At 34.4% G+C, this 13,610-nt stretch overlaps 1 protein-coding gene across 1 annotated transcript; it reads left to right on the forward strand.

Annotated features, from left to right (window-relative positions):
* Window positions 1-2,462: 2,462 nt before the first annotated feature.
* On the forward strand, window positions 2,463-3,578 carry HELRODRAFT_122508 (hypothetical protein; the record flags this gene model as incomplete). Its single annotated transcript, XM_009017008.1, has 1 exon — window positions 2,463-3,578. A coding segment is annotated over one exon (1,116 nt), but the record flags the coding sequence as incomplete, so codon positions are not given.
* Between the last annotated feature and the right edge of the window lie 10,032 nt (window positions 3,579-13,610).

Below are 13,610 nucleotides of genomic sequence, written 5' to 3' on the forward strand. Positions count from 1 at the left end.
GAACGAACCAACGAACCAACCAACCAAAGAACGAATGAATGAATGTGGGAATGAATAAACGAATGTTTTTACTGAATCAATGATAAGAAATATCACTTTCCAGTATTTTTCGGAATAATTTGTAATTATATGTGAAAGTATTTATAAAACAATTAAATATAAAATGTAATGTAAGCTTCTGTGTGTGTATGTGTGTTTTTGTGTGTGTGTGTGTTTGTTTGTATATTTAGGTCTCAAAACGAGAAAGAATCTTAAAAAATTCGTCATGAAAAGTTACTGGCAGTGATATTTTTCAGGCAGAACGACCATTAAAGGGAAAATTATTTTCGGCAAACTGTTACAAGTAGCTGACGTTTAAAAGTGTTTGTTTGCTTGTGCGTGTGTTTGTTTACGTGTGTGTGTGTGTGTGTGTGTGTGTGTGTGTGTGTGTGTGTGTGTGTGTGTGGTGTGTTTAAAATTTGTGAGCGCCTGCTTGTGTGAGTATGCATGCATGTATGTTTGTTTGTTTGTGGTTTGGAAATATGTTTGTGTATATAAAAATATGTATGTTTCTGTGTGTGTGTTTGTAAAAATGAGTGTTAGCGTGCGTGCGTGTGTGTTTCTGTGTGTGTGTTTCTATGATTTAAGACTATCATGTTTGGTTGCGATGTTCAATCAACCACCGTAGTTGGTGGAACTTTGTGGTGAGATTTATGGGATGAGGACATGCTTTCAACATGTCAACATGCTTTCTGATCTGATTGTAGTTAAACGTTACTTATATAGTACTTATACTTATATGGTGCTTAATTGTACTTTGTTGGTACTTTGGATATGTTGTAGTTTACAGCCTTTTTAATCCTTTGTAGTGTTTAGTTCTGTGTGTTTATGGTGTCGTGTGATTTGTGGTGTGTGGCATTAAAGTTAGTGAATTAGATGTTTTTTTGTACTGGTTTTCAAACATTTATTAAGTATTGCTGCCTCGTTTAGATGTTAAATGTTAATTCTGTAAGATCATTATTATGAATAATGTACAACTAACTTTTGAGGCTGTTATATAAATTATACATACAAACGAACAACAGGCAAAGAAACAACATGCAAGCATACATACAAATACTGGAACGGTTATATGATATGCATCTAATACACATCACATCATATAAACCTGGATGTGTGTATGTATGTATGTATGTCTGCATGTATGTATGTATATATGTTTGTATGATGTATGTATATATGTATGTTGTATATATGTTTGTTTGTATGTATGTATGCATGTATGTATGCACTTATGTATGAGTGTATGTATGTATATACTTTTATGTGAATATAAATATACTTTATGGTGTGCCAGAAATGAATGACACAGTCTTTTGTTTCTGTGTAAGTTTCAGATGAAGATGATAATTTTTAATTGTTTTATTATTTTTTAACTACAAGATAACAGTAATTAGTGGCAAAATAGTTTATTTATTTTGTTTTTTTGAGACGAGTTGGATTTCATGCTTATTAGGTGCGTAAATAAATTTGGGTTAATTTTTTTTTAGTTTAGTCCAAAAAATCATAAACTGAGATCTGTCATTAATTTCGTTAGCTCAATTTTATACAAAAAGTAAAATTTCAATAAAAATTATTATCCGTATGGCATAGCAAAGTAACTCTTCTAAAAAATTCATTAAATCATTTTGATAAATTTTATAATCTAATATGAAGTTCACAAAAATAAAGAAAGATCAGTTAGTTTTCAATTTTTTCTGTCAAATTTTTCTTAGTCTAACATAAAAACTTTTATATATTTATAATTAAAATATATGAAAATTTAAAAAAATATTCTGCTTTGTCTCGTCAGCATGGATTACGCTGTAATGATTGTACAATTCCAACAACATCGCTATTAATTGCGCCTATAAAATCACATTAGTAACTTCGGATTAAAGGATATAAAAAAAACAAAAATTATGAAAAATTTTTTCTCGAAACAGTCACAAAAAGAACAACAACAACAACGTCAGCAATCTAATCAGTGTAACAACCCGTTCAGACGACAAAATGCATATTCTCTCAAAGAACAACAACAGTATCACGACGACAACAGCCACCATCAGCAGCAGCAACAGCAGCAGCAACAACTACGACAGCATTCGGACGAATGGAATGAGAAGCTGCATCTTATGAAAGTTAAAAAAAGCACAACTGTGAACTACATTCACGGAACGAACACTGTGCATCACAAGGTAATTCCCAGAACATTCACTACATCCAATATTATTTTTCCATGCGCCAATACCATTTCATTGACACTTCTTACTTACTCGCCGACTGTTTCCAGTTTCCCGCTTCATACGACGCTTAAAAATGAAATTGTTAAAAAGACAAAATTCTGCGATGTTGCCAACAGGACGTCCGACTCCATCCAGAGCCAGGAGGATTACTTAATCGATCACAAAATTCGATCGGATCGAGCGAAGTTTTTTGAAAAGCAGCGTCTGAAAATTAACGTCAGCGGCCAGTGCTTCGAAACTCATTTGGAAGTTTTTGAGAGGCACCCTGAAACGCTGCTGGGCAATCGAGAGAAGAGGAAGCAATTTTTCGACAAAGCGAAAAACGAGTTATTTTTCGACCGACACCGACCGAGCTTCGAGGCGATATTTTGTTACTACCAGTATGGTGGTCGGCTGAAGAGGCCCATGCACGTTCCAGACGATGTATTCCTCGATGAAATTCTCTTCTACCAGCTGGAGCAGGATGCCGTCGACGAGTACAAAAAGTCGGAAGGCTACACAACATCCGAGGCCCAACTGCCCACCAACCACTTCATGAAGAAAGTTTGGATGCTCTTCGAATACCCAGAGACTTCCAACGCCGCTTTCGCCATTGCAATAATTTCAGTGACCATCACATTAATATCGATCATCTTGTTCTGCGTTGAAACCCTGCCGAAGTTTGCTCATACGCACTGTGAGAAACACGACAAACCCAACTTCTTCGACCCGTTCTTCCTCATCGAGACTTTCTGCACGGCTTGGTTCACGTTCGAGGCCATCGTTCGATTTCTCGTCAGTCCAAGTAAGTTGGAATTTTGGAAAGATTTTAAAAACATCGTTGACGTAATGGCCATCATTCCTTATTACGTCACGCTCTTCAACGTTGTGTCCACCATGAGTTGTGAAGGAGCCAAGTCCAGTGCCTCACTCGCCTTCCTCAGGGTCATCAGGCTCATCAGGATCTTCAAGTTGACGAAACACTCGGTAGGCCTGCAAGTATTAATCTTAACGTTTAAAGCCAGTTTGGAAGGGTTGGGCTTGTTTCTGGTGGCTCTCTGCGTCTGTCTCCTCGTCTTCTCCAGCGCCATCTACTACGCCGAGTTGGGCACGAAATCTTCGCAGATCCACAGCATTCCCGACGCCTTCTGGTGGGCGATCATCACGATGACGACGGTGGGCTACGGAGATAAAGTTCCAGTAGGGCATTTGGGTAAAGTTGTAGGAGCAGCTTGCGCCATTACAGGTGTGCTAACCCTTGCCATCCCTGTTCCGATTATAACCGGTCATTTCAACCGGTTCTACGCTCATAAAACCGGTAGAGGTAGACACGTTTAAGGATGCTTCTATTGTTTTTGAGTCGTGGTATGATTTTGTTCGTTCGTTTGTTTGTTTGTTGCGTTTTGTTGCGTTTTTATAATGTATGTATCATCAAATAAAACAATCGTCTGCTTGTGCTTGCATGCGTGAAACTTTATTTACATGATTTTCATTGTTGTTTTTATTTAGAATAATAATAATCAGATACATTTCCTGCTGATGTGCATCCGTATACAGAGTGTGTTTTTGTGTGCGTGTGCATGTACGTGTGTGCGTGCGTGCGTGCGTTGACAAGTGAGAGCATGTTTGAATTCGCAAATGTCTCAACGTATCGGTGTCTTTATTGACACAACTCGCCTCTGTGATTAATTAACTGCGAACTGTCGTGTCAAGTCTGTCCGTTTGTTTGTTTGTTTGTTTATTTTTCGTTTGTATATCTCTTTGTTTGTTTGTTTGTTTGTATATTTTTTGTTTGTATGTTTGTTTGTATATTTTTTTGTTTGCTTCTTCGTTTAGTCGTTTGTTTGTTGGCAGGTCCTCGTAGTAGCCTGAATATATCTTCCAAATTTTAAAGAAATTGAACATTCTCTACTCTGAAACAGCATTTTTATTGACATTATTTTTATTTAATCATTTAAACGCATATATTCACATTTAAATTTTTAATCCCTCTCATATCATTTTTAACATTTTTTTTCTCATAATTAGTTGATAAACAAATTGTAGGTAGTAATAATATTTGGCGGCGTATTTTATTTAGCTGCGGTTTTTTCAAATAGAAATTGACATTGAATTAACTTAATTTATTTATACAGTTTTAAGCAATAAAGTCGTTTTAAAATTTGAAAACGAGTAAATTGATGAATGAATGAATGAATAAATGGTAAATAAATGAATGAATTAATTAATTAATTATTGAATGAACGAATGAATGAATGAATTAATACAATAGTTATTGTAAATTAGTTTTATAGAGTTTAATGTAGTATATCTTCTTTGTTGAAATTTAACTCCATATATTGGCTAGTATGTCTACGTTACTGAATTTATTCGCATATTTTGTAATAAATAAGTTTAATTCAAGAGAAACCCAGAAAGAAAATAATGTTGAAAAAATAGAAATTTAAACATTCAAGTACAAAATAATCGATGTTGCATTTCTGTATTATTGCATGTGCGCGTGTGTATGTGTGCGTGTGTGTGCGTGTATTTATTTCTTTGCGTATGTTTGCGTGTGTATGTTTGCGTATTTCCGTGTATGCGTGTGTGTGTGTGTGTGTGCTTGTATGTGCACATTTGTTTGTCGATATTCATGATTGAATGTCAATATTGGTGCATCAAATAATATGAATTTTAATTGAGTATGTATTCTGAATTATGTGAATTATGTGAATTATGAGTTATTTGGATATATGAAAACCTACAAACCATATGCAAGTTATATATAAATGTCTTTATAATTAATTGTATTTAATCTTGATGCTACATAGAGATAAAATTATTATATTTATTACTTATATATTGTAATTTTACATTTATATGTGTGTGTTTTTGTGTGTTGAATATGTAATGCGTTTTACTGAGTTGTCCTTTCTTTAATTTTGTAAGGGCAAGTGTGTGTGTATATGTATTTTTAATCGTGTGTGTGTGTGCGTGCGTGTGTTTGTGTAGATATGTGCGCGTGTGTGTGTATGTGGATATGTGCGTGCGTGTGTGTGTGTGTGTGTGTGTGGATATGTGCGTGTGTAGATATGTGCGTGTGTGTGTGTGTGGATATGTGCGTGCGTGTGTGTGTGAGTATATATGTGTGCGTGCGTGTGTGTGTGGATATGTGCAGTATGCGTGTGTGTAACCAGCGAAAGCAATAAACAATGTTAGAATGCGGACATTAGTTTATTTAATATTAATCCAGAAAACAATTAGCTCATTTAATTAGCTTGCTAGTGTTAAATTTACACCATTTATACATCTGTGTGCATGTTCGTGTTTGTTTGTGTGTGTGTTCGTGTGCGTTTGTGTAAGTGTAGATAATGGAAAAAATTTTTGCTCTTCCTAATTACATGTTTAAATGAAAAATTTGTTTTGTAGAAGGATATAATAATTATCCTGGTTTTTTTCTGTCAGTTTTTTATCACGTGTGTTTGTATGTGTGCGTGCGTGTTTACGTGTGTGCGTGCGTGTTTACGTGCGTGCGTGCGTGTTTTAATTTTGTTCATTTATTTAAACAGAGTTTACTCGAGGTCGTCCTGCCTGGCCATTCTGTTTATGATACGATGAGATTATTGTAATGGATTAATGAGTTAAAAGTCAGCGAATAAACTCCATTGGAATACATTTGTTGTGTTTTGTCATTTGATTTATAATTAAAAAAAAATTTATTCAAAATTTAAAGAAAATTACGTACGAAAAGGTTTTAAAGAAATAATTAATTAATCATTGAAAAAATTCTAGCTAAAAAAAAGGTTAAATGTTAAAAGGTCATTTACTTTCTCTTCCAAAGTTCAAAGTTCATCAACAACACACGAATATCGTCTATGAATACATACTAAACGATGCATCACGCACGAAGTAAGTGGTAGGCTGGGATTATCTCGTCGTATTCGAATCCCGTCACTGCGTAATAGGACCAGGTGACCTTAACCACTTGGCTATCACGCCGTTGCCAAGCACACACACACACACACACACACAAACAATAATAATTTTCTATTTTATCCAAAAAAAGCTTAAATTAAAAGAAATAAATCAATGTTAACTATCAAAATCATGTACATGATAGCATTTCTTAAATGTACTTATTTTATACATAATGGTAAATAGTACAGTACACAAGTACCCAATGACGCACAGTTATGTATGTGTCTGTTTGTGTGTGTGTACGTGTGCGTGTGTACGTGATATTTTTCGATTCCAGCCAACCACTCCCATCCACATGGGAGGAGAACATTGTACTTTTATCCAGAGATAAAGCTGACAATCTCTCATTGGAGATAAGAAATATAATTGAATTGACGCTGGACCCACCAACAACGTTCATGAATGTTTCTTCTATATTATTTCTGTTTCTTCCTCTCTCTCTCTCTCTCTCTCTCTCTTTCTCTCTCTCTTTCTTTCTCTCATCTTTTGATCCATTTTTCTTTTTCTCCATTCTTCAACTTGGCCAGTCTTTATCTTCTTCACTTTGCTCGATATTTTCCTTTACATGCTTTCTTCTCTTTATTTCTTTTCAAGCCTTTATGATCTGCATGTATCTGTGACAGTATATGCGGAAATATATGGACATTTATGTGTGTATATATATATATATATATATATATATATATATGTGTGTGTGTGTGTGTGTGTGTGTGTGTGTGTGTGTGTGTGTGCGTCTGTGTGCATGTATGTACGTGTTTGTTGGGCACGAGCAAGTACCTAACAAAGAAATATTTCATTATGCCATATTTTCCATTTGGATAAACGAAACTGGGCAAAAAATATTTTCTATTGTGAATAAATTGAATGGCGTTTGTTCATTTGTTTCTCTGTGCGTGTGTGCGCGTGTGTATATGCGTTTGTAAGTGTGTGTATGTGTGTATATTTGTAAGTATTTTCCAATTTGGATTAATCATTTGAAATTTTTTATTTTTTTTGCTATGACATTCACTCAGTTACATTTTAATTAAGGTAGTCTGCACAAGTTATTTTTCCTTTAGATCTCATGGTGATTTTCTTTTTTACCAAATAAATGATTAAAAAATATTTTATGTATATGTGTATAGTTTACCTGTTTGCATATTGCAAAGATATGTGTGTGTGTGTGTATTGTATGTATGTACGTGTTTATGGCTTGTTAATGTGTGCATTCAAGTACTTGTTTATGGTTATTATATTGTTTGGGTTTATGATCATATGACTGAGAACTTGGTTAAAGTTCATAGGCAGAACACATACATACAAATACTTATACACACACACACATACAATCACACACACACATACAATTTGCGCGTGTGTGCGTGCATGTACGTACGGGCCACACATATCAATTCCTTAGCGTTCGCACGTTCGTTCGTTTTCCATTTTCTCGTTCATCCGCCTACCATGTCATATGCATTCCGAACTTCGCGAATAGATCATTAGCTTGGACACCTCAGACTCATATTACTTCGTAACTTACAAGAGATAACATGATGACCGCATGAATCAGACAGGGCCCCCTTTCGTTATCTATCACACGCTCGCGCGTTTGCCTATTCGGATATTTAAGATATCTTTTTCGTAACATACGTTGTCTGATATACGTTCGTTCGTGAATTTTCAACCAGTTTGTAACATTGCAGTTGCTACAAATTTGTTGCTTATTGTTCATAGATTAGTAGTTTTAATGATAAGTCATTATTTGTTGTGGTCTGTTTGCGTGAACTGTTTTGTATGTGTATGTTTGTTTGTATGTATGTGTGCATGTTTTTGTATGCGTGTATGTTTGCATGTGTTTGCTCTTTGTATGCTCTAAAATTGTATGCTCTTTTTTTATTTTCACAAAAAAATGTATAAATTCGAAACGAGGAGACGAACCATGAAGACATGAATCAAGTAAAGATCTCTGCATGAAATATTGATTGAATTTGTGTACGTATGTCTGTGTGTGAGTTTGTGTGCGTGTGTATGTGAATGCGTTTATGTATTTTTTTACGTTATCGGATTTGTTTGTGTATATGTGTGTATGTGTGTATGTGTGCATTGTTATCTGGGTTTTTATCTTTAAAGGATACACCGATTGAATTTGTTAACTCCATTTATTCATATGAAAAATGGAGCAATCATTTTGCCTGGCTAGTAGCATCGTTAGCTGTATGATGCGGAATTATTATGACAGAGATGATGTCATGATGATGACGTAGATGATGACGAGGAAGATAACAATGACAATGCTCGCTTTCTAATCACACGACGGCCGCCACGTACATGCTTTTTAATTTCTGTCTGACAGCACTGCCATCTTCATTTCCTCCTCTGTCTGTTGTATGCCTACGCGTAAACAAACATGAATAGATGGATGGAAGAGAGAGAGAGAGAGAGAGAGAGAGAGAGAGAGAGAGAGAGAGAGAGAGAGAGAGAGAGAGAGTAGAAAAGAGAGAGAGAAAGAAAGAGATAAGATAAAGAGAGAAAGAAAGAAAGAAAAAGATGAATAAGAGATAAGGAAGATCAATTCTAAACGCAAATGTAATAATATGGAAGAAAAATTATCATTAACCGTCATGAGATGAGTAGAAGCATGGCTTGTTCATCAAAACGGGTTCGTACATACATACGTACATATATACATACATACATACGTACATAAAAACACATAAACAAACAAATATTGTGCATGTATCTAATCGAAAATTAAAACGCATTAAAATATTCCAATTATAAAAGAAAAATTCACAATGATAATAGTAAATAACAAGAAAAAAAAATTATATTGTATTGTTATTGTTGTGTAATTGTATTGTAATGTATTGTATTGTAATGTATGGCATTGTAATGTATTGTATGGCATTGTATTGTATTTTAATGTAGTTGTATTGTATTGTATTTTATTGTATTGTATGGCATTGTATTTTAGTGTATTGTATCGTATCGTTATGCTTCGTATCGTATCGTATCGTACCGTATATAATACGGTATTAATTAACAGTGCGGGGTGAGTAGTCTTTAAATATTCATCTGGCGGTTGACTCCAGAGCTCCAATATTGCACAATTTGTTTTTAACATCAGCTTGCCTTCTTCTTTTTCCTCTACTTATTAATAATAATTATTACTATTAATTATTGTTAGTGTTATTATTATTATTTTTATTAGTAGTAGTAGTCGTAGCAGTAGTAGCAGTAGTAATTTTATCTTATTTTTCTTCGTTGTCATCTTCTTCTTCCTCTTCTTTTTTTTTATCTTCTTCCTCCTCCTCTTCCTCTTCATTATCATTTTCTTCCTCCTCTTCATCACCATCATCATCACCATCAGCGATTGATCTTATCAATTATCATAACGCGAGGCTACTCGCCTTGTTCAGTTCTTTGATGTTTGTTGTTGTAACGGATGTTCGTGATGATGATGATGGTGGTGGTGGTTGTGGTGAAGAAGAAGATGATGATGATGATGGTGGTTGTGGTGGAGAAGATGATGATGATGATGGTGGTGGTTGTGGTGAAGGAGATGATGATGATAGTGGTGGTTGTGGTGGCGGTGAAGATGATGATGACGATGTTGGTGATGATGATTTTTAATATAGATAACAATGTTTGCAATATGCTCTAAAATGATAACATTACATTTATGCTGGTGTGAGAGTACACATTCATTCATTCATTCATTTAGTCATTCGTTTATTCATTCGTTTATTTATTCATTCATTTATTTATCCATCCACCCATCTATCCATTTATCCATCCATCCATCTATTTGTTCATTCATCCATTCATTGGATTCTTTTTCGTGTAATACCTGTTTATATCTTGTTTTAACTATTATTTTTTTATTATCAATGTTTTCATATTCTTTGCAACGACTCTCTCTTTCTCTGCATCTTTCTATTACTTTTTATTTGCTGTTTTTATTTTTTTTTCTCTCTCTCCCTCTTCTCCTCACTCTCTCTATTTCACCCTTTCTTTCACCCTCTCTCTCTCTCACTCTCTCTTCTCTATCTTACTTTCTTTAACTTCTTAGGCTCGCTGCATCTCGTAATCCGATTTTGTCATATTTTTTAATTCGTCTTTTCTTCTATATGTCTTTCTTCTCACATTTCAATTTTTTCCTGCTTTCTCTCTCTCTCTCTCTCTTTTATATTTCTCTTTTTTACCTCTCTCTCAAACCCTCTCTCTCAATCTTAAGAATTTTTTTTATTCTACTCTGATTTCCAATTATAGATTGAGGCCGAAGGTAACACGTGTATTGATAATGTCACATAATTTGACATTGTGTTGTATTGTATGTATGTATGTATGTATGTGTGCGTGTGTATGTTTGTATTTGTTTGTTTGTTTGTGTGTGTAAGTAAATTTTGTGTGTGCGTGTTTGTGTATATGTGTGTGTGTGTGTAAATTATCCACTATTATGAATGAATTAGTCGTTTCGAAACGTATCCATTTGTTCAACCAATCATTTATTCTTTCACTAGTACTTCTGTGTGATTGGGTACGCTTGTGCGTGCGTGTGTATGCGCGTGTGTGTGCGTGCGTGTGTATGTGCGTGTATGTGCGTGTGTGCGTGCATTCGTGTAAGTTTGTTGCTTGATATTTTTTTCTGTTAATTATGCTTGTTTGTGTAAATTTTTTCTTCTGAAAAATGGTTTATACGACCGTTGACGAGTGGATAACTTTTATCCTCTCTCTTTTTTTCTCTCTTTCTCTCTCTCTCTCTTTTAGATTCTCTCTCTCTTTTCCCGGCACGCATACACACACACACGCACGCACACACACAAACACACGCACGCACACATAGTGGATGGATATATTTCCGTGAAGGAAGATTTTTGTTCCATTCCATGCCATTCCCTGTTCAACGTCCAGTTTATTTAAATCACTCCAGTTTCAAAGTCCACCACCAACGTTATTCGTCCTGATGGATATACATTGCCTCTGCAATGATTGATTAAAAGCTTTCCTGCCCCATATCACGTGACTCGCCCTCACTCTTTATTTCCTTTTTCTCTCTTCTTGTTTTCTCATTCTTTCTTTCTTTTTCCTTGCGCGTGTGCGCGTGTGTGCGCGTGTGTGCGTGTCTGTGTGTAGCGTGTGTGTGGGTTTTTTGTCGTTCACTTCTTCAAATCTTAATCTGATTTCTCTCTTTTTTTCTCTCTTTTTTATTTCTTTCTTTCCCTTTTTCTCTTTCCGTGTGCGTGTGTGCGTGTGTATGTGCGTGTGTCTCTCTTTATTTTTCTTTCTTTCTCTCTCTTTCTCTCTCTCTTTCTCTCTCTCTTTCTCTCTCTCTCAAACGCTAACATCACTCCATGAAAATATTCTTAACGGAGTGTTTCTTTCTAGCACTTAGTCGCTCGTTAAAAGTTTATTAACCTAAGGTGCGTGTATGTGTGCGTGCGTGTATGTTCGCGTGTGTGCGTGCGTGTATGTGTGCGTGTGTGCGTGCGTGTATGTGTAATTATTTATAAACATTTACAAGCATATACACACACACATACAAACCTAGTCACAGATACGTACATACGCACACAACATACGCATACATACACATATGGAAACGCCTAAACACATTTCCGTGCACACATACTCACTTGCATATATTATTACGCACACACACACACACGCACACACACACACATATATACAAACGCACTCAAATAGATACATACATTCATACATACAATTCTAGATTTTTATTGTAGAAGATGATGATTGGAATAAGTATGTGTGTGCGTGCGTGCGTGCGTGTGTGTGTGAGTTCGTGCGTGTGTGTGTGTGTGTGCATGCATGCTTATTAAAAACTATATATGTGTTTATAGATACTCAACAGCAACGTATGTAGGTATAATTGATGATTTATGTAAGCAAAAACCTAGAAAAAAAACTGATATATGTTTTATATGTGTTAACATAATCATTATCACTATTATCATCATCATTATCATCATCACTATTGTCATCATCATCATTACCGACATCATCGTCTTTGTCGTCATAATCATCGTTTAAATATTCATCATATAAATGCATGTTTCTGTAAAGTAATTCTTTTTTTGATGAGTCTTTCTTTCTTTCTTTCTTTCTTTCTTTCTTTCTTTCTTTCTTTCTTTCTTTCTTTCTATCTATCTTTCTTTCTTTCTTTTCTTATTAATGTCATAATTAGTGACGTTACTTTGATAATGTTAATATCATTGATGTCATTTTCGCGTTGATGTTTTTTAGTTGCTTGATTGTTTCTGGAGTTTGTTATTGTGAAAGAATGTCCATTTAATTATATCTGACCATATGGGACGAGCGTTGTCAAGTTTTTTTTATGTTGTTTTTTTCAAACTAAGACAAAAAGACAATTTCGCAACTAAATTCGGAAATAAAATGACTTTAAAATTTATTAGAAAAAAAAAATTTATTTCGTTTTAAATTGAGAGATTGAGTTTGGCCTTTGATTAATTTCTAAAAAATAAAAATTATTCTCAACGGTTAAAAGACCGGCCAAAAGAGAGTGTTTAGGGTCCTTATACCACCAAATACTGATTTATCTTTATATCTGCTAAGGTTGAAAAAATCATTTCTGAAGTTATTCCCGCAAAAAATGTCAAAAACTAGCTAAATTTATATCCAATTTGCACACACGCACCGATGTATTCTCTTTATATTTATTGTTGATTGTTTTTTGGTGTTATAGAAAATAAATAATAATATAACAACAAAATAATAACATCGGTAATAATCATTTAGAATTTATATTATTATTATTATCTGGTTTATGTATTTATCTGAAAGTGTTTTGCGTCTTAGTCAGAATTCGGAAAATAGAAGATTTTTGAGAAGATTTATCTGGTTGGAATGTTGTTTTTATTTTTCAATTCATAGAAATAATAACATAGAATTCATAGAAAAGTAATAATAATAAACAACTAAACTAATTATAAGACGAAAGGATGAAAGAGAACAACGACCAGCTAGAAGAAATAACCTCAAATACAAATAAACAACCACCAGTCGGTGCGAGCATGAAAAAGAAACCTAAAAATATATTTAAATATATACAAAGATAATGAACAAACACATACAAATACCAACACGCGCATATAAAAATACCACAGAAAAACTCAGCAAAAATACAAGTAGCAGAAAGAAAAACTGATTGATGGAGGTACTGATTGATTGACTCATTTGACTGAACACGATGTAGGTGGGGTGGAAAGCTTGTATTATACAAACAAGAAATAAAAGGACATACAACCACACACACACACACACACACACACACACACACACACACACATACATACACACACACACACACATACACACACATACATATACAAATTCATACATACACATACATACATATATAAAAAAACAAAAATACAAATAAACATT

This window comes from Helobdella robusta, assembly GCF_000326865.2.
Source record: "Helobdella robusta unplaced genomic scaffold HELROscaffold_2, whole genome shotgun sequence".
Classification (NCBI taxonomy): Eukaryota; Metazoa; Annelida; class Clitellata; order Rhynchobdellida; family Glossiphoniidae; genus Helobdella; species Helobdella robusta.